Below are 27,614 nucleotides of genomic sequence, written 5' to 3' on the forward strand. Positions count from 1 at the left end.
AAGTGAAGCAAGTAGTCTGTAAAATGAACCATGCTGTATAAATGGGTACTGAAGAAAAGAAAATAAAGTCTAGATTTTGCTGATAAAGGAAATGCAGACCTATGAGTATGTGCTGCAGCAGTTCATCAGTCAGGAGGAGGTAACACACCTGAAAATGGATTCAGTTGATCATACTAGTTTGAAATAAAAATGCTCATATTTTAAATAGGATGTAATCACAAATGGACAAAACCTTAACCCGATCAGCTTTTTCATTTATGTTAACTAGTAAATTCAAGGTTCTCTATTCACTGGGACAAGAGAATGTGGGTAACAGGTATGGCGAGGATTGCAGTCTGAGTTGCTGTTAAGGTTGGGAGGCTTAAACGAGATCTCTAAACCCAACCATTCTGTTTTATTCTGCTTGGATGTTTTTAACATCTGTCTGCTCTACTGTCTGATTACATTCTGCATGATACCAGTGTAGCACTACCCTCTACTGGATGGAATTGAATCTGCTCTCCCAGTGTTTCAGTTTTAATTGGTTTCAGAGTAGCAGCCGTATTAGTCTGGATCTGCAAAAAGAAAAGGAGGACTTGTGGCACATTCGAGACTAACCAATTTATTTGAGCATAAGCTTTCGTGAGCTACAATTCACTTCATCAGATGCGTTCAGTGGCTTCCCTTCATTTCTTGTACAAGGGTTCCCAAACTTTTTGCTATGTAACCCCATTTTAATTAATTCCTCCCAGGACCCCAAACACCATGGAGGACACCATTTTTAAAAAGAGCAAAATGGCATCCCTCCACACGTGACCTTGGATCCCATACTGTGAGGTCATGCCACATGGATGATGTCATATTGCTCTACAAAATGGCATCTTTTTCACAGTGTCACCTTGTATGTGTGGTGTGTGCAAGGTCACGCTGTGTGGAGGATGCCATTTTGTAGAGCAAAATGGTATTCTCCATGCATCGTGACCTCGCGTGCACCATACATAAGAGGTCACGCTGTGAAGAATAAAATGGTATCATCCACACACTAGGGATTGCAGCGACCCCCAACTGCTGATGGTACAACCAGTTTGAAAACCCCTGCTGTAGTGTCAGGCCTGAAAACAATATAACACGCTTGAAAGAGCTGCTGGGGATTCTCCTTATGTTTTTGTGAAAGACCTCATAGGCTTTTTCTGGAGAACAAGATTGAGAGTTGTATGGCTAGCTGGTGGCAGGTCATTTCCCTTCTTTGGAACAGACCAGGTTTGGAAACTATAAGCCTCTTTCTATTCAAAGCACAGGATGGCTTGGAAGACAGAGGTGAAAGGATCTGTCATAAATAGGGCCTCATGTATGGTGTGATTATGAAGTCATGTAACTACAGGTTTATTTTCGAATTGCTACAGAACTATTTGAAAATCTAAGCTTTAAAAAAAAAACTGTCTAGGCTTCAAGGTCATAACTGTGTGTAAGTCAATGTCTACAATGTAGTGGTGTCTGCAAATAACCTACAACAATACTGAGTGGCAGGGATGCACCCACTTCTTCTCGGTGGGGTATTAATACTGTAGTCTTAAGACTTCACAATTGTCCACAACACTTATTTTTCTCTGAGCAGTTTAGCATTATCAGGCTAATTGTTTTGGGTTTGTTTTGTTTTTGTTGTGGCATTTCTGAACCACTATTACCATCAGGGTTTTTCTTTTTAAGAGATCTATTAAAAACCATAGGTAAAATAAAGACTTAAAAACTGTTAAAATAAGGCAGCATGGAATCTACTGTTCAAATTAAAGTATCAGGTGAATTGATGATAGACTTATTCCTGCAGGGTTTTGCCACTACTGGAAGTCAAGGAAACTGTGTTGAAATGCAGACTTCTATAAACTTGGCAAAACCTCCCTGTAAGAGGGGGGAAAAAAAACTTTATACACTGACCAGCATTGTCTAATATTAATCTTCTACAGCACTGCTTCTCAACCAGGGGTGTGGGGTCATGAACATGTTTCAGGAGGTCTGCCAAGGTTTGGGCTTCAGCCTCAGGTGGGCAGATTTGGGGAGGAAGCACTATCTCAACCCCCAGCTCACCCCAGGAGGCCACCCAGCCTGTCTGGGTTGGGGAGGGGTGCAACCAAAAATTTCAAAATTACTGCAGAAGAAAGATCTCCCCCTGCTATCAGAAGGGATTGCCTTACAGCCATTGACTCCACGAGCAGGCAGCAACTAGCCAAGGAGACACACCACTGCTCTGTCCTGCTACATCAGCATTTCATGGAGCAGGACCAAATGGAAGGCAGAAATCGGGGGGGAGGAGGGCATTTGGCCTCACGTGCCCCACCCCCATGTGTTGCCTCTGGTTGGGGGTCTGCAGGTTTGTCTATTTATGTTTTTGGAGTCCCTGGGTAAAAAAGGTTGAGAACCACTGTCTTAGGGCTTGTCTGCACTGGCAATTTACAACGCTGCAACTTTCTTGCTCAGGGGTGTGACCCCCCCCCCACCCCCCAAGTGCAGCAAGCTTCAGTGCTGTAAAGCACCGGTGTAGACAGTGCAGCAGCACTGGTAGCTACGCCCCTCACAGAGGTGTTTTTTTTCTCTCCCAGCGCTCTGCTGCAACTACACAAGCCATGTTAAGGTGCTGCCGCGGCTTGCCAGTATAGACTAGCCTTTACAGTATGATTACATACACTCTCATCTAGTGGGAAAGTAAGACTGGAGTCATGTAACGTAACCTATTACAAGTAGCGGGGAATGTTCTGACTTGCCCTTTGAAATGCAGTCTGAGAATTCACAATGCTGTGTGACTACCAAAAGATGCTAATAGCCTGCCACATTCACAAAAACACTATTTGGGACCAGTACTTTCCTCAAAGTCATGTAACCCTTCAGCACCTGGGTGGAAAATATGGTGGCTTAAGCCACATTTCATATCTTTCCTCATTCTGGGGCCAAAAGGCAGGTCCTTACGCGCATCTTGCAGCAGCACTGAGGATGTTTTAAATTGCACTGCTCCAAGGGGCTATACCAGTAGAAGGGGGATTTTAGGATTTCCTTCGAGACCTTTTCCGCTCTGCTTATCCAGAACACCTCATCCAGTTCTAGGAGAACATTTCATCTTGTTTTCTGGTAAATCAGGTTACTTAATTAGGCATGTAACAGCTCTATGCCCACATTGGACGGGTCCAGACGTGGGGCTTGCATATAAGGTGATGCCATAATACCAAATCATGTGTCACACTGTACCATTTATGTATACTTTTCCTAGCTACGAACATCTATTCTTGAATCTAAGTGGTTTGGACACTGGGCAGATTGTGTGATAATTGCTTATGTCCTTGCCTTATCTACTTTCAAGCGTATCAGTTCAGGGTGTTCTCATTTATCTCAACTAGCCTGAAAACACTATCTCTGGCACACAGCCTGTCACACCCTTGTTTACAGACTAACCTTGCACTCAAGTTTGTTCATTCCCAGCAAGATCTACACCTACAGGGGGAAGAGGTGTGGAGTACCTGTATTTCCTTTATACTGAAGGCCAGGACCCTGAGATTTAGGGCTGTTAAACCAAACCTGTGCTAGTGAGAGGAAGGGGAGGGCATGCTACAGAACTCTTTTCCCTTTGCTCAACATATTTATTGCTCCTATGTAGTACAGTGGATATGGAACTCTTCTTGGGCAGCTGAATCTGCCAGCTTTGTTTGCTCTGTGCCAGGAGCCAGCACAAAATGGATGTGGTAAAGACCAGGATATGTCCCAGAGTTGTATAAATAGGTTGGCTGTCTCAACTTCTTCAATCCCCACTTTCCCTCCACCTCATCCTAACACACACATCCAGGCAGGGGGAAGGTGAGGGCAGAGGCGCTGAACCTGACTTTCATGAACTTTTAATTTGTTCTGAGTTAATAAACCCATCCCCTGAGAATAGAAGGGAAAGGAAACCACTTTCCACAACCTGTAGATCTGGTGGGAAGTATAGGAAAGAAGCTGATTTTCATTCCCCACGCCTCCACCCCCAAACATACACACTGTAAGTGCTGCTGCCAGCTCAAGAATCAGAATCATAGGGTTGGAAGAGACCTCAGGAGGTCATCTAGGCCAACCCATGCTCAAGGCAGGACCAACCCCAACTATATCACCCCAGCTAGGGCTTGTCAAGCCGGGCCTTAAAAACCTGTAAGGATGGAGTTTCCACCACCTCCCTATGTAAACCATTCCAGTGCTTCACCACCCTCCTAGTGAAACAGTGTTTCCTAATATCCAACCTAGACCTCCCCCTCTGCAACTTGAGACCATTGCTTCTTGTTCTGTCATCTGCCACCACTGAGAACAGCCTAGCTCCATCCTCTTTGGAACCCCCCTTCAAATAGTTGAAGGCTGCTATCAAATCCCCCCTCACTCTTCTTCTGCAGACTAAATAAGCCCAGTTCCCTCAGCCTTTTCTCATAAGTAATGTACAACAGCACCCTAATGATTTTCATTGCCCTCCACTGGATTCTCTCCCATTTGTCTACATCCTTTCTGTAATGGGGAGCCTAAAACTGGGCACAATACTCCAGATATGGCCTCACCCATGCTGAATAGAGGGGAATAATCCCTTCTCTCACTCTGCTGGCAATGCTTCTCCTAATGCAGCCCAATATGCCGTTAGCCTTCTTGGCAACAAGGGCACACTGTTGACTCACATCCAGCTTCTCGTCCACTGTAATCCCCAGGTCCTTTTCTGAAGAACTGCAGCTTAGTCAGTTGGTCCCCAGCCTGTAGCTGTGTGTGGGATTCTTCCCTTCTAAGTGCAGGACTCTGCACTTTTCCTTGTTGAACCTCATCAGATTTCTTTTGGCCCAATTCTCCAATTTGTCTAGGTCACTCTGAACCTGGTCCCTACCCTCCAGAGTATCTACCTCTCCCCGCCAGCTTAGTGTCATCTGCAAACTTGCTGAGGGTACAATCCATCCCATCATCCAGATCATTAATTAAGATGTTGAACAAAACCAGCCCCAGGACCAACCCCTGGGGCACTCTGCTTGATATCAGCTGCCAAGTAGACATTGAGCCCTTGTCACTAACCGTTGAGCCCAATGATCTAGCCGGCTTTCTATCCACCTTATAGTCCATTCATCCAATCCATACTTTAACTTGTCAGCAAGAATACTGTGGAAGACCATATTAAAGCTTTGCTAAAATCAAGGTATATCACGTCCACTGCTTTCCCCATATCCACAGAGCCAGTTATCTCATCATAGGAGGCAATCAGGTTGGTCAGGCATGACTTGCCATTGGTGAATCCATGTTGACTGTTCCTGATCATTTTCCTCTCCTCCAAGTACTTCAAAATGGATTCCTTGAGGACCTGCTCCATGATTTTTCCAGGGACTGAGGTGAGTCTGTAGTTCCCAGATTCTCCTTCTTCCCTTTTTTAAAGATGGGTGCTATATTTGCCTTTTTCCAGTCATCCAGGACCTCCCCCGATCACCACAAGTTTTCAAAAATAATGGCCAGCGGCTCTGCAACAGGGTGGATTTGATTTAAATTTTGATTTTTAAATCATGATTTAAATCACTAGTCATGAAGATTCGATTTAATCATGGATTTCTACATAAATGCATTCTTGTTGGTTGTTATAATCTTAATACATATTCTTCACAACTCAGATGTAGGTTTCATTTTTAGAAGGTACACACTATACATTTTTAAAGTGATCTATTTTGAAAACTTTTCAGATTAGTTAGTTAGCTAAATCAGAAAATGAATTGTTTGGTTATTACATTTACCAAAGGTAATTGAAGTAGATATTTTTGAAGTCATTGGGAGGTGAACTATATCCAACTATCTCCAATTCAATAGGTTAATCATTAATATTTGGAAGATTTTCTTGCCATGCTGTATTAGGAGGAGAATATCACCAGACAGACGTTTAAATTGTTTTATTTAACTAAAACAACAACGTTGTATATTCTGGATTTTTTTCTTCAACAGCAAACATAATATTTTAACAAAACAAGCATTTGACTTTAGTTAAACATTCAAGATTTTTAAAATCCGGTTTCTTTTTGTTAAAATTGTTTAACTAAAATAGTTTAAATTTTTTTTTATAAAAATAAAAATTAAATCAACTGTCGGCCAGGTCAACATGAGAAACTTAAAATATTGGCTTCTACAGCTAACTCAGTCGTCTTCACCTTCAGTTTCCTGTTTTGTTCATAATCTGAAAAAGAAAAACAAGCTTTCCTGCTTTTTACAGGTCCCAAATGATTTCTCAATTTGGAATGAATTATTCGAAAGGAAGAAAATATTCTTTCTACACCAGCAGAAGAAGCTACTGCTATTAAAAGTGAGATTATCACTTCAACAGTCTCTGAATCCAAGTGCTTACGTGACTTCCACTAGTTCACTGGTGTGACTTTCTTTAAAACATCAGCAAACGTATATTTCTTGACTGGTTCACACTTAGCTCTGAAGTTTATTATAGTTGGCATTATGGAGGGATGATTGATGGATATCCATGTCAGAGCCAACTCCTCTTCTTCAGCAGTTAAGGTTTGACCCTGGAACCGAGTATTGAGAATATTTGCAAGAAATAAGCTGGAGATAGTGTTTGTTCCGTTTGTTTTTTTTTTTAATGCTTGTAATTTAAACTCTGTCATTGCATATTTCTCTTTTTAAGCTCTCACTCAGTTCCCTCCCAGTTTCAACAGCATCAGCAATAAAACAGCTGTTTCCCTGCATTTTGTTCAAGGCTACAGAAATAGGCTTCAGGGTATTCGGCATGTGCTCAACATTTCTCTTAAGCCCAATGTTGAGAACTTTGGCTGTGACAGTACCATCTCTTTTTTTCACAATTTTGTTCAGACTATCATCAGATTAGGCCAGTTCTTGGTATAGTGCTCAAAACAGTCCAATCGTGAGTTCCATCACACATCTTGTGGGAGCATTAACTTGGTTCCTCCCACTTTTTTCAGAGCAGCTGCTGCAAAGTGGTTATTACGGAAGTATTTTGCAATTTCAATAACATTCGCCTTTACAGAAACTCCTCGCTTAGTCATCCCGGTTAATGCTGTTTTGTTATTATGGTGCCGATCAGTTAGGGAACATGCTCGTTTAAAGTTGCACAGTGCTCCCTTATAACGTTGTTTGGCAGCCCCCTGCTTTGTCCACCGCTTGCAGAGAGAGCAGCCTGTTGGAGCTAGCTGATAGGTGGGCTGCCAATCCACCCTGGTTCCTAGCTAGCTATCAGCTCCCTGCTCCCCTAATTTCCCTGTGCAGCAGCCACTCAGCAGGATATCCATTGCCTGGCAGGTCAGCTGTCCCTCCCCCCACTGCCCTGTGCTGCTCCTGCCCTCTGCCTTGGAGCTGCTCCTGGGAGCTTCCCGCTTGCTGTGCAGGGCGGGAGGGGGAAGAGGGACGCTAATGTCAGGGTGTCCTCCTCTCCCTGCTCCTGTCTACCACTCCTGTCCCCCCATCTCCACAGAGCGGGGGCGGGGGGGACACAAAGGGCTCTGGACTGAAGGAGCTTGCTAGCAGCAGCTGCTGTCTCAACTTGCTGATCTACTTAAAAAGGCAGTGTACTTAGAGTGGGGTCAGCGTACTTAAAGGGGCAATGCGAGAGACAGAGACACACACACACACACACACACACACACACACACACACACACACACACACACACACTCTTTTGTCTGGCGAAAAAAATTTCCCTGGAACCTAACCCCCCACACACACATTTACATTAATTCTTATGGGGAGATTGGATTTGCTTAACATCGTTTCGCTTAAAGTAGCATTTTCAGGAAGATAACTACAATGTGAAGTGAGGAGTTACTGTATTTCTGAAACACTGAAGTCTTTGGCTAGGAAGTACAGCAAATGAGCACTGCAATCGCATGTTGTTAGCTTGGGACTCTCTTCTAAATTTCTTCTCATCTTGGATACATTTGCAGCTTTGTCTGTGACCAAGCTGCATACTAGACATTTGAAATTTTTTTCAGTTTGTTATAGTTTTTACTGCTACTTCTTATAAGTATTCTGCTGTGTGTGTGCATTTCCTGATGTATCAATTCTTTCTGTAAGAAAGACATTCCCTTCTTCTGCTGTCACACCAGCACACACAACAGGATCATTGTAGACATTGCTCCACCCATCAAGACTCAGGTTAACAATTTCACCCTCCAGGCCTTTTGCACACTGCTCAATTTCTCTTTCATACACTTTATCCAGCAATTTGCCTGCAACATCTGCTCTGTTGGGTGGACTGTATCCTGGTCTTAATGACTGAATCATGTTAATCAAGTGTGGGTTCTCAATCATACAGAAAGAGTTTGTTGCATAAACAAACTAGGCAATTTTTTCATCAATTACCTCTTTCTGTAATCTGCTGGTTCTTATCACAAATTTATCTATGGTTGTTTCTGGATGATGAAGATTTTTCTTTTTCTTTTTGCTACAGGTGATATACTGTGCTATGTGACATACATGATGTGACTGAAACACTATCATTGGCAGATAACTCTGAAACTGTAGAAAATGATGGTGATCTTGAAGGTGGATAGTCTTCAAAATCCTATATGGCAGGGATTGGCAACCTTTGGCACGCAGCCTGCCAGGGTAAGCCCCCTGGAGGGCCGGGCTGGTTTGTTCAGAGACGCCCAGTGGGAGCCGCAGGTTCGGCTGATCGCAGCTCCCTCTGGGCGTCCCTAAACCTCTGACTGCCAGAAGCTGTGACTGGATGACAGGGGAGGGATCACTCGATAAATTGCCCCGTTTCGTTCGTTCCCTCTGAAGCGTCTGGCACTGGCCACGGTCAGAAGACAGGATGCTGGGCTAGATGGACCATTGGTCTAATCCAGTGTGTCGATTCTTATGTTCTTTTCTTGTGGTAGCCACTTCAGATATAGATTTTGCATTTGTCCTCTTGAGTGAATATTGCAATATCTGACCTTGTTTTAAACCACTGTGGGTATGTGCAATAAAAGGGAAGTGTCAAAACTGGTAGAGAAATTACCACTTGAGGTTTATAAAGGTAGGGTCTTTTAAGGGCAAAGAAGATTACTACAGGAATGATGGAAAACCTCTTTAATTTCAGAAGGGTCACCTAGTTTCTGCTCTATTCCTTTTTTAAAAACACAAAATTATTATAGGGATAGATCTACATTTTTGGAAGGCAGCAGATGTGCTTTTTTAGTGGTTCACTTTGATGCATGTAACTAATGTGAGATGCGGCCTGCAGTTAGGGTGCTAACTGCCTATATTCCTCCAAAATTATAGAAAAATATGTCGAAACTGCAAATGCGGCCAGGAAGAACATGATGTCCTCACAAGCAACGAGGAAGATCGTAAAGTGGGGAAGCTCTTTGAAGACACAAAATACACAACCCTTATTGCAAAGCTGAAAACTGATGGAATTCCCATGTATAAACGCAACGTAATGATACTGACTAATCCAGTGTCTGCCAAGAAGAATATATCCATCAATACTGTGACATATGAATGGGCTCCTCCTGTTCAGAATCAGACACTGGTAAGAAATGCAGAACTTACTTTCTGCTTAGTGATAACATTTAACTGGGGTGTGGGGCTTTTGGGTTTTTTTTTTGTTTGTTTTTTTTTTCTCTATTTTGGTGGTTGAAGGGGAGGCAGAGGGAATCCACAATAAGGGTCAGCATTTGTGGATCTTGTATAGGATCAAGTCCTTGTTTTTGATTTGATTGTATTTCTGATCCTTGTTTCATAGCTTTTAAAATTACCAGTTGCTTCAAAACCTGATTCTCTCCTCCTCTTTTTCCCCCTCCACCTCTCAAATAAAAGTGTGCTGATATTCAGCCTGTGGCCCCGATGTCTTCATATGGATTTCAGTAGGTTATAGTTTACTGCACGCTGTCTGTCTGTTTGAGGTTTTTACTTTGGAAGTGGTGGGGAAGAGGCCATGTTCTTATCTAATAGTTAGGATTAAACATTGCATTAGGCATATGCCTTTAGTAATGGCACTAAGAGAATTTACAAATGCCCAAATCTGTCCTTTCTAGAAGGACTGAATGAAATGGGATGTACTGTTTAAAAAAAAAAAAAAATACAATTTATGTCATTGTTTAAAGTAAGGGGAAGCACTCAATGCTGCACGTTTCTGTTACTGTATATGGTAAGAACAAGCTCAGTGTTGACCTCTAAAAGAAAAGCTCCTTTTAGTTTGTTAGCAGCTCAACCAGATGAGACACTTGGATAGCCTTCTGGGGATTTTTATTTTACTTTTTAACTTGAATTGTTGACTTTATGTACTGGAGTGCAATGTGATCCATAGCTGGAGATGCTCTCTTTGTGGCCTGCTTCTAACTATGATAGGATGCAGTATCTTTTTTTAGTGACTTTCTTAAAACTACTTATGCTAAACCCTTCAGTACTTAACATTCATTTATCGATTTGTATTTTTAGTTTTGTACTTGCTTTCCTGAAACTATCTTCCTCTTTGCCACAATTATTTGTAATTGGTTCTGTGCCCTGGGCAAGCTGCCCAATGCTTTTTGGTTCAGTTTCTCCATCTGTAAAATACTTAACTACTTTGAAAACATTGTCAACATGTATGTAGAGAGCTATATAAATATTAAGCATTGTTGGATATTATTTACAGGAGTAAATACTATTTTTTTAACGTAGTTATAGGCTTGGAATCAAGCATGTCTTTCATGTTGGGCAGAAGTCAGTTAATCTACTGCATTCATCTAGATCTACTAAAATTTGGAAGCTTAATATTTATATAGAAGATTTTGCTAGTGATTAATTCAACTGTTGTTGGTTTTAGCCACTTGTTTAAAAAACTAGATTCCATAATTGGCATCTGATATCTAATTCTTCCGGTTTAGGCTAGACAGTATATGCAGATGCTTCCAAAAGAGAAACAGCCTGTGGCTGGCTCAGAAGGTGCTCAGTACAGGAAGAAACAGTTGGCTAAGCAGCTGCCTGCTCATGATCAGGATCCTTCGAAATGCCATGAGTTATCTCCTAATGAGGTGAAGCAGATGGAACAGTTTGTGAAGAAATACAAGAATGAGGCACTTGGTGTGGGAGATGTCAAGTTCCCTAGTGAGGTGGAAACTAAAGCTACTGACAAGAATAATGCTAATGGTGACAGAAGCACCTCAGCACCTGTAGGAGCAATGGAGGACAAGTCATCAGGTCAAAAAGGATCCCAGTATGTAAGTATAAAGATAGCAGCAGGCAATATCAAAGGCTACAAGTAGACAGCTGTCAGATACCATGCAAACTACAATTTTAACCTACTGAGCTTGTACATTGAATGTATTTGAAATATCCTTTAATTGAAATACATGACTCTTGGCAGTATTAAAAAAAAAAAAAAAAAAGTATACAGCAAATACCTCTAAGCTTCCTAACTATGTAGACTATCCTACCTTATTCTCATAAGTAATATAACAGTGTGGTTCTTAATGAAGTGATCATGGATGAGAATAGTGTTCTTTCTTTATGCTATAAACTAATCCCCTAAGGGGAAGGAATGCTCTTAGTAGTCTGTTCGTGCGTGCTCTCTCTCTCTTGCTGGGAAGGGAAGATTTTCTGAGGTAACTTAACTTGCTGATTTTTACCTAAAACTAAAGAAGAGCAAAAGATTTATATATTCCTAATAAAGTAAGTTTCCTCACCAGACGGTGAAATTCATAGATATTTTGACTAGTCAAATTTTCATGTTGAGAACTACACTTTCTTTCTCTAGTATGGTCTTCAGTTCTATGCAGTGTTGAAGGAAAGCCATTAATTCCCAGTATTGGGGAGTAAATTTTTATTGTCTCAAGAAGGATCTGAATAAGATCTTAGTTGACAGTTCCACAAAAATGAAGCAAATAAGTACTACCTCTTGTGTTCCTTTATATTCTTATACAAGTATGTTTTAACCATACTTGCTTTGTTAGGATTAGAGATTACAAACTCCTAGCTGTGTATATCTCGGATACCTGTGTATAAGCAATGCAGTTTAACTGGGGGTTAGACTGAACCACAGGTGACTTGTTACCAGAATTTAGGACTTCTTACTGATTGCCCCTCCTAGCCTTGCTATTGGGGTTCAAAGAGCAGATAATGAAATTACTGGAATTCATATTATTCACATGAGCTATTTACAAGGAACTGCTACAACTGAATGAGTGTTTTTAGTAACTTCGGAATATCTCAGGAAAAAAAACATGGAATAATGCATGGATTGTATGGGGCTGTGTGGGGGAGGAATCTAACTTTAGAGTTCATTCTTTGTAAGTGTGTCATAGGAGTTATTCCTAACATAGGGCTAGATTCTGTAGCATTTTGTCTAGTATATTCAAAGCTTTTAAACTAAGTGTGGACTGATGCAGTTAAGGAACTCTATCTGACCACCTCTGCAATTCTTATTCAACTGCTGCAGCAAACTAGGTATTGGAAACTACTTTTTGAAATAAATAACAAGACTCCCATTGCAATAAGGGCTGCTACTATCACATGTTAAAATAACGTGCCCATGTGTAGCAAATCCCTATTAACAGGCCATGGTGAAATTAAGATATAATACAACAAGATGTGTCATGCAGTCAGAACCACCTTCTTGTGATACTGCAGCATCAATATCTTTCCTGTTACAAAATAAACTAATATTTTCTTAGAAGCACCCACTTGTGCAAAGTGTGATTAAACTGCTCTGGATTACACTGGATCAAGGGAAACGTAGCTCACAACCCCCTGTGGAGGAGCATTTACAGAAAATGCCCTGTTGCCAGTTCTCTCCCATTTAAATCTCCTAGGAGTGTGTAACGGCAGGCAGCGGCACAGACAGCTGCAGCGGCACAGGAGCTAGCAAACAGAGCTGTAAACAGGGGAGTTTGAGTGGGAGTTCTGTTGGAGGAGAAGGTATTTGTGTGTGCTTGGTTTTGTATTGGTAGTATTTGTATGTGTAGAGGTTTGTAGGGGCTTTGTGCTGGGAGAGAAGCTGAGCCCTGATTAGGGGGCGGGGCTTCACTGACTAGGGGTCCTATAAAGGTAGCAGCCAGCCAGTCAGGCAGCGGCACAGACAGCTGCAGCGGCACAGGAGCTAGCAAACAGAGCTGTAAACAGGGGAGTTTGAGTGGGAGTTCTGTTGGAGGAGAAGGTATTTGTGTGTGCTTGGTTTTGTATTGGTAGTATTTGTATGTGTAGAGGTTTGTAGGGGCTTTGTGCTGGGAGAGAAGCTGAGCCCTGATTAGGGGGCGGGGCTTCACTGACTAGGGGTCCTATAAAGGTAGCAGCCAGTCAGGCAGCGGCACAGGAGCTAGCAAACAGAGCTGTAAACAGGGGAGTTTGAGTGGGAGTTTGAAAGGGGAGTTTGTCTTGCGGTGCTTGTGTTGGGTTTGGTTTTGCTGTGGGTGGTGGTGTTTTGGTGTGGTTTGTGTTTCCCAGAGTAACAGGATTTAGGTGGGAAGGATATGACAGATACAGAGGTGGCAGTGGGAGTGACCCATGTAGCAGAAGACACAATGAAGATGACTGGATGTGGAAGCTGTGGTATGTACATGATCCTGGAGGGGGCACCTGGTAAGAGTTTTGTCTGCATGAAGTGCCGTCTGATAGAGCTGATGGAGGAAAAGATCCGAGGTTTGGAGATGCAGGTGGAAAGTCTGGTAGAGTTTAGGAAGGGGTTTGAGCAGATTATGGAGCAAAGACATGAGGTATCTGAAGGGAAAAGCTCAGACTTGCAGATGGAAGCAGGACTAGGGAATTCTGAGGGGAGACTGGGTGAGGAAAGTGGTCAGTGGAAGCATGTGACTAAAAGAACTAGGCAGAGGAAAAGACGGGCTAGTGAAGGAGAAATAGAGCTTAAGAATAGGTTTGCAGAGTTGGAAAATGAGGAAGGGGCTCAGCAGGTAGTCACTGAAGGTGACAGGGCAAGGAAGAAGAGAAGAGAGGTTAGTCCTATAGGAAAAGGGGAAGAGTTAATGGAGATTACACCAAATATGAGCCCCAGGAGGATACAGGATGGGTTAAAAAGGATTACAAGGGAGAATGGGAATGGAAAGAACTTGCAGCCAGAGGGAACAGGGGATAGACTGGAGAATAGTACAGTCACTAGGAAAAGGCAGGTCTATGTGATTGGGGACTCTTTACTGAGAAGAATAGATAGGCCTGTAACCAGAGCTGATCCAGAAAATAGGAGGGTGTGCTGTCTTCCGGGTGCTAAGATACGGGATGTAGACCTGAGGTTGAAAAGGATTCTAAAGGGAGCGGGAAAGAATCCCCTAATTATCCTTCATGTGGGAACAAATGATACGGCTAGATTCTCGCTGGATAGTATTAAGGGAGACTATGCTAGGCTGGGGAGGACGCTTAAGGAAATTGAGGCTCAGGTGATCTTTAGTGGGATTCTGCCTGTTCCTAGAGAAGGGCAACAAAGGTGTGACAAGATTATGACTATCAATAGATGGCTTAGGCAGTGGTGCTATAAGGAGGGCTTTGGGATGTATGGCCATTGGGAGGCATTCATGGATAGAGGACAGTTCTCTCGGGATGGACTTCATCTGAGTAGGGAAGGAAATAGACTTCTAGGATGGAGGCTGGCACAACTGATTAAGAGAGCTTTAAACTAGGAATTTGGGGGAGATGGTTGGGAGATGTCCAGGTAATCTCCACGCCAGAATTAAGCATAGAGTGGAAAGAAAATGAAGTAAGAGTGGATACAGCTGTAGGTAGGAGGAAGGGCAGTGTAGATACAAGTCTAATAGGTTATACTGGTAGTAAAATAACCGTGCCTAATAGGGTACAGAATGTGAGTGAGGCTAAACAGCAAAAATTAAGATGTTTGTACACTAATGCAAGGAGCCTAGGTAACAAAATGGAGGAACTAGAGTTACTGGTGCAGGAAGTGAAACCAGATATTATAGGTATAACAGAGACCTGGTGGAAAGTAGTCATGACTGGGCTACAGGTATTGAAGGGTATGTGCTGTTTAGGAAAGACCAAAATAAAGGTAAAGGTGGTGGAGTAGCACTGTATATCAATGATGAGATAGAATGTAAAGAAATAAGAAGCGATGAAATGGATATGACTGAGTCTGTCTGGGCAAAAATTAAATTGGGGAAGAAAACTATTAGAGCCTCCCCTGGGATAGTGCTTGGGGTGTGCTATAGACCGCCGGGATCTAATTTGGATATGGATAGAGCCCTTTTTAATGTTTTTAATAAAGTAAATACTAATGGAAACTGTGTGATCATGGGAAACTTTAACTTCCCAGATATAGACTGGAGGACGAGTGCTAGTAATAATAATAGGGCTCAGATTTTCCTAGATGCGATAGCTGATGGATTCCTTCAGCAAGTAGTTGCCGAACCGACTAGAGGGGATGCTATTTTAGATTTGGTCTTGGTGAGTAATGAGGACCTCATAGAGGAAATGGTTGTAGGGGATAATCTTGGCTCAAGTGATCATGAGCTAATTCAGTTCAAACTGAATGGAAGGATTAACAAAAATAAATCTGCAACTAAGGTTTTTGATTTCAAAAGGGCTGACTTTCAAAAATTAAGGAAATTAGTTAGGGAAGTGGATTGGACTGAAGAATTTATGGGTTTAAAGGTAGAGGAGGCCTGGGATTATTTTAAATTAAAGCTGCAGAAGCTATCGGAAGCCTGCATCCCAAGAAAGGGGAAAAAATTCATAGGCAGGAGTTGTAGACCAAGCTGGATGAGCAAGCATCTTAGAGAGGCAATTAAGAAAAAGCAGAAAGCATATAGGGAGTGGAAGAAGGGAGGGATCAGTAAGGCAAGCTACCTTATTGAGGTCAGAATATGTAGGGATAAAGTGAGACAGGCTAAAAGTCAAGTAGAGTTGGACCTTGCAAAGGGAATTAAAACCAATAGTAAAAGGTTCTATAGTCATATAAATAGGAAGAAAACAAAGAAAGAAGAAGTGGGACCGCTAAAAACTGAGGATGGAGTGGAGGTCAAGGATAATCTAGGCATGGCCCAATATCTAAACAAATACTTTGCCTCAGTCTTTAATAAGACTAAAGAGGATCTTAGGGATAATGGTAGCATGATAAATGGGAATGAGGATATGGATGTAGACATCACCATATCTGAGGTAGAAGCGAAACTCAAACAGCTTAATGGGACTAAATCGGGGGGCCCAGATAATCTTCATCCAAGAATATTAAAAGAATTGGCACAAGAAATTGCAAGCCCATTAGCAAGAATTTTTAATGAATCTGTAAACTCAGGGGTTGTACCGTATGATTGGAGGATTGCTAACATAGTTCCTATTTTTAAGAAAGGGAAAAAAAGTGATCCAAGTAATTATAGGCCTGTTAGTTTGACATCTGTAGTATGCAAGGTCTTGGAAAAAATTTTGAAGGAGAAGGTAGTTAAGGACATTGAAGTCAATGGTAAATGGGACAAAATACAACATGGTTTTACAAAAGGTAGATCGTGCCAAACCAACCTGATCTCCTTCTTTGAGAAAGTAACAGATTTTTTAGATAAAGGAAACGCAGTGGATCTAATTTACTTAGATTTTAGTAAGGCGTTTGATACGGTGCCACATGGGGAATTATTAGTTAAATTGGATAAGATGGGCATCAATAGGAATATTGAAAGGTGGATAGGGAATTGGTTAAAGGGGAGACTACAACGGGTCCTACTGAAAGGTGAACTGTCAAGTTGGAGGGAGGTTACCAGTGGAGTTCCTCAGGGATCGGTTTTGGGACCAATCTTATTTAATCTTTTTATTACTGACCTGGGCACAAAAAGTGGGAGTGTGCTACTAAAGTTTGCAGATGATACAAAGCTGGGAGGTATTGCTAATTTAGAGAAGGACAGGGATACCCTACAGGAGGATCTGGATGACCTTGTAAACTGGAGTAATAGGAATAGGATGAAATTTAATAGTGAGAAGTGTAAGGTCATGCATTTAGGGATTAATAACAAGAATTTTAGTTATAAGCTAGGGACGCATCAACTAGAAGTAACAGAGGAGGAAAAGGACCTTGGAGTATTGGTTGATCATAGGATGACTATGAGCTGCCAATGTGATATGGCTGTGAAAAAAGCTAATGTCGTCTTGGGATGCATCAGGAGAGGTATTTCCAGTAGGGATAAGGAGGTTTTAGTACCGTTATATAAGGCACTGGTGAGACCTCACCTGGAGTACTGTGTGCAGTTCTGGTCTCCCATGTTTAAGAAGGATGAATTCAAACTGGAACAGGTACAGAGAAGGGCTACTAGGATGATCCGAGGAATGGAAAACTTGTCTTATGAAAGGAGACTCAGGGAGCTTGGCTTGTTTAGCCTAACTAAAAGAAGGCTGAGGGGAGATATGATTGCTCTCTATAAATATATCAGAGGGATAAATACCAGAGAGGGAGAGGAATTATTTAAACTCAGTACCAATGTGGACACAAGAACAAATGGATATAAACTGGCCACTAGGAAATTTAGATTAGAAATTAGACGAAGGTTTCTAACCATCAGAGGAGTGAAGTTTTGGAATAGCCTTCCGAGGGAAGTAGTGGGGGCAAAAGATCTATCTTGCTTTAAGATTAAACTCGATAAGTTTATGGAGGAGATGGTATGATGGGATAACATGGTTTTGGTAATTAAATATTCATGGTAAATAGGCCCAATGGCCTGTGATGGGTTTTAGATGGGGTAAGATCCAAGTTACCTGGGAAAGAATTTTCTGGGAAAGAATTTTCTGTAGTATCTGGCTGATGAATCTTGCCCATATGCTCAGGGTTTAGCTGATCGCCATATTTGGGGTCGGGAAGGAATTTTCCTCCAGGGCAGATTGGAAGAGGCCCTGGAGGTTTTTCGCCTTCCTCTGTAGCATGGGGCACGGGTCACTTGCTGGAGGATTCTCTGCTCCTTGAGGTCTTTAAACTACAATTTGAGGACTTCAATAGCACAGATATAGGTGTGAGGTTTTTTTTGTAGGAGTGGTGGGTGAAATTCTGTGGCCTGCGTTGTGCAGGAGGTCAGACTAGATGATCATAATGGTCCCTTCTGACCTAAATATCTATGAATCTATGAATCTATGAAAAACCTAAAGCACCTCAGTGTAGCATGATTTGCCCAGGTAAGAAGGGGGCAAATAGGGACATTGTGACCCATATACATTTGTGTGTTTCCAAACTGAATTTAAAAGGGGGTGGTTGGGATTCTCCCAATGCAGGTAAAAAATTGGTTTTATCAAGGTATCAGGGCACACTCAAATACATATTCATTAAAATGAACTTTTTGTTTTGCTATAAATAAGAAGCCTTGTAGAGCAGGGAGATTGGATAGTCAGGGTTCAGTGAGTCAAACTTTATCTATCTGGTGGAGGGAAAAAAATCTTGTGTGAATAATACCCCTCTTTTTCCCACAAGGCTAGTGGGTTGCAGGGGAGATGGAGTACATGGAGGTCCTACTCTGGCTCACACTGAAACTAACTGGAGCCAGTGGGAAGTTTTCCTATGGGAACAGAAGCAGGCCTGAAGTAAGGATATGAGCCAAAAGAATATTTATTACTTCTAGTACTTACCCCTTCAGCAGTTACACTGCCCCATTTTTTATTTATTTATTTAGGTTATTTGGACTCTCCCTTTTATGTACACTTCCTGGAAATATTTTATTTGAAAGGAGCGAAAAGCAGAATAGAATATTTTATTGACTTCAGTTGTGGGGGGGGGGGGGGGGAAATGAAAGGAGCCAATCAGAATAGAGGGATCACAGTAGCTAGTCAGTGGAGAGTTTCATATTCACAGTATAGCTAATGGAGAGAGGAAAAGAGGCACACAATGAAATAAAACCAATCAGTGCAGGAAGTGCGTAAGTGATAAATAAACTGTATAGCATACACCATCTCTACACTCCAACTGGCGGACAAAACCACTTCAGTATAGAATATAAATATTAGTAAAACAATATGCCTAGACTTCTTGGAACCTATTTGTAGTATGATTGTGTTTATACTTTTCTTTTCCTTCCCCCTGCCCAAAGATAGATAATTGGACAACAGCCATGAGTGGCTCAGCAGCAGAGGAGTGTAGGCTTAACACAAAGATTTTTGAAATAGGAACAGTATGTGCCTTCTGTTTGGCAGATACAGCCACTATTTTATAATCTTTTCAATACTAAAAAGTATATGACCTTATTCTTATTTCATGTGATCCAATTTTACTCCAGCAACTATTGGTTTCACTAGTTATTCCTCATTCTCATGAAGAGTTGGTCCACAGAATACTAGATTCATTAATAGGATAATGGTCACTCACCTCTTGGGTGCTGTTCTTGACTCTGCACAGATTCATAGATTTCAAGGCCAGAAGGGACCACTGTGATCATTTAGTCTAACCTCCTATATGATACAGCCCATAGAACTCCTGTAGTAACATGTACTAATTTACTTTCATACTGTTCCATGAACCATGTGAAATTTTCTGGTGGTCTCAGTTCAGTTCCAGTGGATAAATATACACATTGCAAAAACCACCATCCAATTAATCAGCATTGGTGCTATGCTGGCATAGCACTGATCTTCTTGTATTATTGCTTAATTAAACCTATTATTTGATCTGGGATAAAACTTACTAACATTGACCTTGGGAGTAACTCCACCTCCTTAATTTTAAGCTAGGAAGTTAGGATTTATTGAAATACAAATTGTGGAGGTTTTTTTATAGATATTTTATATATCCTCATTTTATATCTAACTTGACTTAATTTGGATGGCTTCATTATAGTCCTGCTACCGCTGCAAATTAAACATGAAAGAAGGTGATCCAGCTGTTTATGCTGAGCGTGCTGGATATGACAAACTGTGGCACCCCGCTTGCTTTGTCTGCTGCACCTGTAATGAACTTCTGGTGGACATGATCTACTTCTGGAAGAATGGAAACCTATATTGTGGAAGACACTACTGTGACAGTGAGAAACCCCGATGTGCTGGATGTGATGAGGTAGGCAAAGCCCCCAGCTCTTCCCCCCCAACCCCCCCGTACATATTTAGAATATAGGTGTTTTACTGCGAACCAGTCTTTCCTTCTGAAAGTAACTGAATATTAACAAAACAGTCCTATACAAAGGGATGAGTGATACATTTTAATCATCAATTAAATGAGAGCTGACTTATGTGGAATATAATGCAGTTAGCTAGGTCTTGTTTGTCTTTCTTGCTGAGGACGCTAGGTGGAGTGCCTTGCTAAATTACACAAATATCTTAATGCAAAATGCAGAGAGCACACATATTAATGCCATTGGAATCTACTGCATTAACAGAGTCAGAGGGTATCTGAAACAAAGCCAAGCAAATGTAACTTTAAATGTGCATGGAATGTACATTTAAATGTGCATGAACAATCTGGATTCAGAAACAGTGTAATCAAATGTCCAATTTTTGGAAACCTGGCAACATGCCTTGTTAGTGGTATAAAGTTTCCTAGACAGAAATACTGTTCAAATCATACATTTGTGGTGTTTTTTCCCCCATAGCTGATATTCAGCAATGAATATACCCAGGCAGAGGGTCAAAACTGGCACCTGAAACACTTTTGCTGCTTTGATTGTGACTGCGTCTTGGCTGGGGAAATCTATGTCATGGTAAATGACAAGCCTGTCTGCAAACCATGCTACGTGAAGAACCATGCTGTGGTAAGATACTTGAAGTTATCTTGATTTGTAGAAATGAGAGTGACAACTTTTGATGGTGCAGTATACAATCACATTCTCATCCATATTATCTAAGGTATGAATTGTTTCAATTTGGGTCAAAGTCCATCAGTTGTCTTCTACTTTCACTTGATACTGAAATAATTTTCTAATTCGTGTATATATAGAAGCAGTTTAAAAGAATGCAATCTGTTAACCAACTAGGCAACTTACAGAGCATTTAGTATGTAAACTTGGACTAAGACTACCTAGAAACTGAAAGATCTGAAAATGGGTTAATGATGATTTTGTGCGTGAGGTAATATCTTTTACTGGACCAGCTTCTTTTGGTGAGAGACAAAAGCTTTCAAGCTTACAAAGAGCTCTTCTTCAGGTCTGGGAAATGTATTTAGCTTTGACACTGAGTACATTTCCCAGATCTGAAGAAGAGCCCTTTGTAAGCTCAGAAGCTTGTGTCTCTCTCACCAACAGAAGTTGGTCCAGTAAAACATATTATCCCCCCACCTTGTCTCTCTAATATCCTAGGACCAACACAGCTACAACAACACTGTATACAATAATGACGACTTGTGTAACTTACCAGGCTAGCAGGATGGTTTTAAGATATAGGAGACATTAAGTCATTTTGCTAACATAAACCACGGCTACCGCCATTTTCACACTGTCAGTTTCATCACCACACCATCAGTGGTTTTTATATCTCAGATGTCACCACTACCTTTCAAGTATTACTAATTACTCAGAAAGTAATAGTGCAGATTATCATAAAGTAGGAAGTGAGTGTGGTCTGGTGGGAAGAACAAGAGAGTTGGGATTTTGACTCCCACTTTCTAATTCTGTCAGTATCTGTAATGTTGCATGTTAGTTAACCTCTGTGTACCCATCTATTAAATGACTAGAACATCTGTTGTAGGTATGTTGATGATTGATGAAATCCACACAGGAAAAGCTATAAGCATTAATAATGCTTTTCATCCATGTTTTCTTCTTGGCTTTTTTTTCCAGGGGTGAAAGTAAGATAAATTACTTACTGGTATGGGGGCCCAGCCTTGGGCGGAAGGGGCGGGACTAGGGGGGGTCAGCCTCCCCCAGCCAGCCCTTCCATGCTGCTTGGCCTACGCCGCCTGGGGCTCCAGTGGCAATTTTAAAGGGCCCAGGGCTCTGGCTGCCGCCATGGTAGCAGTAGCCCTTTTAAATCACCAGGCCCTGGGGCAGATGCTCCTTTTGCCCCCCAACCCCTTTGGCGGCCCTGGGGGCGGGGGGCAGTGACACAGCGTTTAAACATCGGCTGTGTACGGGCCGGTACCGGTGGACACTTCTTACCGGCCCGTATCGGCCTACTTTTGTCTCTGCTATAGACCTAGTCCTGCAATCACTGAAGTGAATGACAGTTTCTACTGAGGGCAAGAACAGCTCCTAAATTAATGTATGGGCAAAAAAAGTTACAAGATTTCTTTATATAGTACCAAGAATTTAAAATGTCTTTTCTACATCATTTCTGAATTGCCTTGGAGCTTAAGGATTTACTTTCAGCTCCTTGAATACAGTGTCTAGGCATAATACGATTGCGTGTGTGTGTGTGTGTGTGTGTGGTACTACAGCAGAACCTCAGAGTTACAAACACCTTGGGAATGGAGGTTGTTCATAACTGAAATGTTTGTAACTCTGAACATTCAAAAGTTTACAACTGAACATTGGCTCAATACAGCTTTGAAACTTTACTATGCCGAAGAAAAATGCTGCTTTTAACCATCTTAATTTAAATGAAACAAGCACAGTTTCCTTACCTTGTCAAATCTTTTTTTAAATTTTCCCTTTAATTTTGTTAGCAGATTACATTTAACACAGTACTGCACTGTATTCCCCCCTTCCCCACCCTTTTGTGTCTGTGTCTGAGTGTCTGTCTGCTGCTGCCTGATTGTGTACTTCCGGTTCCAAACGAGATGTGTGGTTGACTGACAGGTCAGCTCATAACTGAGGTTCTACTGTACGTAAAAGTAAGAACACAATGGCAGTTACAGCTCTGGGAAACGATTTTTATGGATGTGACGTGTGTGCTGCTTCAGAAGTTTATATAATATAATCCCAGTACTTCTCAGTTCAGATTTTTTAATTTGTGGTGTTTCTCCTGCTATCTGAGATGCTTCCTTCGAAACACACACTGTTGGAAAGAGCATGTCCTCCTTCTTCTTCTCAGTCTGACCATTGTCCTTGTAGCTTAAATGAACTGACCTGAAACCTGTCTTTCCATTTTCATAACATTGTTTTAATTGAATGTTGCATAACTCCAAAAGGCCTGTACTTCAGGCTTGGTTACTTAACGGTTAAGTCTGAGGAGAATGCATAGTTTAGTAGCTAAAGCACAGCCATTATGGTGTGGTGGTGTGAGGCTCAGTTCATGAATGGCTGACTGTAAATCACTTTAAGATTCTTGGAAACAATATATCGTAGAAATAAACTATAAAACACTTCGACTGATAAGAGTCCGGCTTCCTCTGGTGGTGCATCCATAGCTGTTGCATCACTTGGGAAAGGAAATATAAAATCAGAGTGCTGTTCTTCCTTTGGAACAGTGCCAACAACATTCAGCATTTTGGTCCTTGAATAGTCTTAACTAACTTTGCAACAACAACAATGCCTGCAGGCCAGGTCTGGGCACAGGGCACAATATAACTGTGAACTGAAGCAAGCTCTTCAAAGAAGACTTTTGAGCTTGAATCTCCTTGGTCAGACTGTCGCCTCAGCTGCAACTGTACAACTCCCTGTATACAGGCCCCTAAAGGGTGTGTCTACACTACATTTTTAAAACCCACAACAGCTTCTGCTACATGCTAAAAACAGTTGTGTAGACACTCTGGCTCTGAAGCCGAGGGAGGAAGGTGGGTATCAGAGTCTGAGCTCCAGCCTGAGCCTGAAGATCTAAACAGTTGTCATTAGTGCCATAGCACAAGCCCAAGTCTGTAAACCCGAGCTCTGAGAGTCACTGCTGCGGGTTTTAAAAAGCAGTGTAGACATACCCTAAGATCTTCATGAATCTGCAGATTCAATCCACGCCTCAGATTTCATCCACCTGAAAGTGGTTTAAAACAGATTAGAGGGTGGATAATGTTGGAGTAGTTTTGTGAGGTTAAAAAACCCTAGCACTAGAGGACCTAATCAAAAAAGTAGGGGTGGGGGCATGAGCTTGTGTATGTTAGTTACTCAAGAGTTTTGCTACCATTTTTTTTAAATTATCTATCCAGAAACTTTTGCCTTTTCCTGCTAGTTTGTGCATGTTGATTTGTCAAATGTTGACCTGACTCTCTCCTCTTTTTTTGGGCTGGCCAAATTAGCAAAGTTTTTATTTCAGCCTGCTTCTGTCTTATATTTTGCAGTGTTACATAGATCCAGATATTTAGAATTAGCATCATAGGGAATCTTATTCTATGGACTGTTGTATGTCCAATAACAATAGTTAAGACAAACATTCCACTTGGGGATTCCATATGGTGAGAGAGTGAGTATGTGTGTAATAGAATTTTAAAAACAAATCTTCATTGTGCGTACTGGAGTGAAAATGCTCATTTAAGAATGCAACTAAAATATTTTGAGAGAATATTTTTAATGGGCATTTTAAATCCAGTGTATACAATGAAAATAAAATATCCCTTTAAATTCTGAAAACCTGTTAGTCATGGTATGGCTTTAAGACCAAACCTGGACCTTATCTTTTGGAAATGTTACCATAATACCATTACCGTAATACCATTCACCATAATATGTGGTTATAATGGGAGTCTTACCAGAGTAAGGATTTCAGGACTGGTTTGTGATACAGGCCAAAGAGTTATAGTGTATTACGGTGAAAAGCAAATTAATCTACTCCAAAGTAGTCTTTGCAGTTCCTATTACTTTAAAGGCTGCACAATGCTACCAGAGGGATGAGAGGAGGTGTGGAATTGCACAAGAAACTTAGGGCCATAATCCCAGTAGGGAAGAGGGGTGTGGTAGTAAGACAAATATTAGGTTGCTCACAAGTGTGACAGTTGAGGGCAACTGCAATCATATTCCTCCTCTGTGGTCCATCAAGGGCATCTGCTCTCAGGTTTCCAGCTCCCCAGCCGTCACCTCTCTTGGGCCGAGACACATGTCTCTCTCCCTACTGACCTGGGTATTTCCAGGCTGCTGGGTCCTGCCTTCATTGTATGAGTTCCCCAGCATGTCAGATTGCCTAGGCAGCCCTGCTTTGCCTTCTCCTCGGAGGCTATAAACAGCATAATTGCCCCCAGTTAAGTTACTGCACAGCCCTTTCTAAGCAAGCACATTTATTCTTACGGTGAAAGAACCTACACATACTAATAAGCTTACCAAAGCTCACTCCAATTCCAACAAGGGGTCTGGCAGATGAAACATCCTTAAACCCCATACAGGGGGTGTTCTGTGGTCACAAGTTCATTGCTCTGACCAAGAATGTTCATGAATCTAAAAATCCTTTATACAGTTTGGGATTCTGATTTGTTCTCGTGTAACAGGTGATCAGCTGACAAAGGCCCCCTCCTCAGGGCAGGATTTCCAAAGGCTGAGTTCTTGTATAACTGGAGAGGGTACATTGTTTGAGACAGTCCTCTGAAGCTCATAACACTTTCCAGAGTTTACATTAGTCAGGTCTCCCTCCACAGACCTTACATAAAATTCCACAATAATACAAACACATTTGCATTTGTTATACAATGAACTCCTAAGATACTTACACTTAATTCAGTAAGGTTTGTCCAGAATACTTCAGGAGATTGCCATATCTGTCACAACAGAAGCTACTGACCATACTGAATTGTGTTACAGAAATCAGTGGGTGAAAAATGCAAGTAATTGCAGAGGTCAGTGATGGTGTGAGGTAACTTCCCCTACGGTGGCTATGCAATTCATCAGGTCTGTCAATGCTGTGTTGTCAGTGGCAAGCTGTTCCAAAAAATGACGCTGACCCTGGACATGGCATTTAATATGGTGCTGTATAAAACATGTAGCACAATGAGGACTTGTCCTGGTTGGCGCCTCAAGTCACCATCGCTATATAAATGTTTTAAGGTTAGGCTCTATTGCAACGGGTTCTTTGATTCATTGTTTTGTTTCAATTTTTAAACACTAGTGCCTGCTCATTTGCTTATTTTTTAATATGTACACTGACTACTTGAAACTATCTGATAGCTGAATTAGGCTTTAAAGCTTCCTTTTGGCCCAGAAGAGTTCTTACAGTATTTATTCCCTTTTGTGCATCCGTCATTCGCAGCTACTAATTCCTATTGCCTTCCATGAGTTCTACCCTTTCCACAAATTGGAGAGAGAATGTGTTTTATAATTTGATTGCTGTTTTCACTCATCAGGTCTGCCAAGGCTGCCATAATGCTATTGATCCAGAAGTTCAGCGTGTAACCTACAACAACTTCAACTGGCATGCCACAACAGAGTGCTTCCTGTGTTCCTGTTGTAGCAAGAGTCTAATTGGCCAGAAATTCATGCCAATAGAAGGAATGGTCTTCTGCTCAGTAGAATGTAAGAAAAAAATGATGTCTTAAGAGTGGTATGTGTACATGAAATGAAGTATCACCATGTTTCAAAGTCATTGCATTTCTACTGTAAAATGTAATATCTGGGCATTTAAAAATTGGCCTATTCCCAAAGACTCTGAATGAATAACCAAGAAACTTGCTCTGTAACTTGCTTTCTTTAACTATAAGTAATACTTTGTGAAAGTTTCATATTTCTCTATTCTTTATGGTATTGCTTTTGAGCACTTAATGCTAACTTTTTCATATCCCAGATATGTAGAAAAATGTGATGTGAGCTACATACCTTAACAGCTGTCTTCACCAAGAAGACTTTCCTCCTCTTGTACAATGTAGGATAGAAAACAAGCTTAGAACTAACAGATCATATTTCCTGGGTGTGGCTGTCTTTGTGAATGATACATACAGGTTTCTCGCTTCAGTTAGGGCAGTAAATTAACAGTTTTAAAAGCATTCCTGCTTTCATCAAGCACTTTGCTAAAGCCACACATTTTGTCTAAAACAAAAATGCACCCAGATTTATAGAACTCAATAAAAGTGGAATGCAATGTGTCACTTAATCTTCTTAATTTACTTTCCTTGAAAACAACTTAACTTTTTAGTAGGTGTACATGAAAATTAAACAAAACTGTTGTCAAGCTGGAATATATGAGTGAGGCTTCATTCTGCTAGTTCAAAAAGATTAGGCCAGTCTGATTATTGGAGGAGAAGAAAGGATATGCCCAAAAAGAATTTTAAACTGGCTTTTCTGGTATTTCTGAATGCCCTCTTCCAAACTTGTGCAGTTTATCAAGGGGCATGGCACAGAATGACACATCTATTTCATTCTGAGAATCTGGCATTTTACGAAAGGTGAAGGACTTTACATTTTAAGTGATCTGAATTTTTATCCAGAAGTTAGTGGGATATGTTGTAAATTCTGAGCAGAAGCAGAAACAAAATGGATAGTTCTCACAAGACCCTTTCAGTATTTGTATTTGAACAAAAACTTTACAGTTGTGTACTAACTTTTCTTACTCTAGAACTCAAAATGGATTTAAATATTGTGATTATTTTGGGGAGAGATCTGATTCTGGGGGGAGGGGGACTGAAATTTAAATTTGTTTATTTTCTAAGAATAACAGTTGTATGCTGAAATGTCTTAATCTGTGTAATACAGGTGCCAAACATGAATGAGAGAGATGTTGGCTTTGTAAAGAACTATGCAAATTTCAAATTCAGCTCTTTAAGAATTACACGTCTATGTATGTACCTTAATGCTCACAAATAAAAAAGCTTTGCTGAACTTAAGTTGCATAATTTTTATTCCACTCTTTTAATTTATGTAAATATGCCTTTACTGCAGTAGGGGGAGTTAACTTCAAGGACAAAAAATAGTCTTTGGGTAACTATTTTAAGCTTCACGCTGTTCTGAAGACAATACTTGTTGGTGTTGTCTTTGTATGCACTTCAGAATACAGAAGGG

General features: G+C 41.1%; 1 protein-coding gene across 1 annotated transcript in view; it reads left to right on the forward strand.

Annotated features, from left to right (window-relative positions):
• TES (testin LIM domain protein) overlaps positions 1-27,407 on the forward strand; it is a 46,807-nt gene extending 19,400 nt beyond the window's left edge. Inside the window, exons 3-7 of the mRNA XM_077834265.1 lie at positions 9,229-9,481; positions 10,818-11,150; positions 19,682-19,897; positions 20,430-20,588; positions 25,967-27,407. Of these exons, the coding sequence (XP_077690391.1) occupies positions 9,229-9,481; positions 10,818-11,150; positions 19,682-19,897; positions 20,430-20,588; positions 25,967-26,158 (1,153 nt within the window). The 3' untranslated portion in view covers positions 26,159-27,407. The remainder of the gene's footprint in view (positions 1-9,228; positions 9,482-10,817; positions 11,151-19,681; positions 19,898-20,429; positions 20,589-25,966) is intronic.
• The last annotated feature ends 207 nt before the right edge of the window (positions 27,408-27,614 follow it).

The sequence above is a fragment of the Eretmochelys imbricata genome, chromosome 1 (genome assembly GCF_965152235.1).
Source record: "Eretmochelys imbricata isolate rEreImb1 chromosome 1, rEreImb1.hap1, whole genome shotgun sequence".
NCBI classification, from domain to species: Eukaryota; Metazoa; Chordata; order Testudines; family Cheloniidae; genus Eretmochelys; species Eretmochelys imbricata.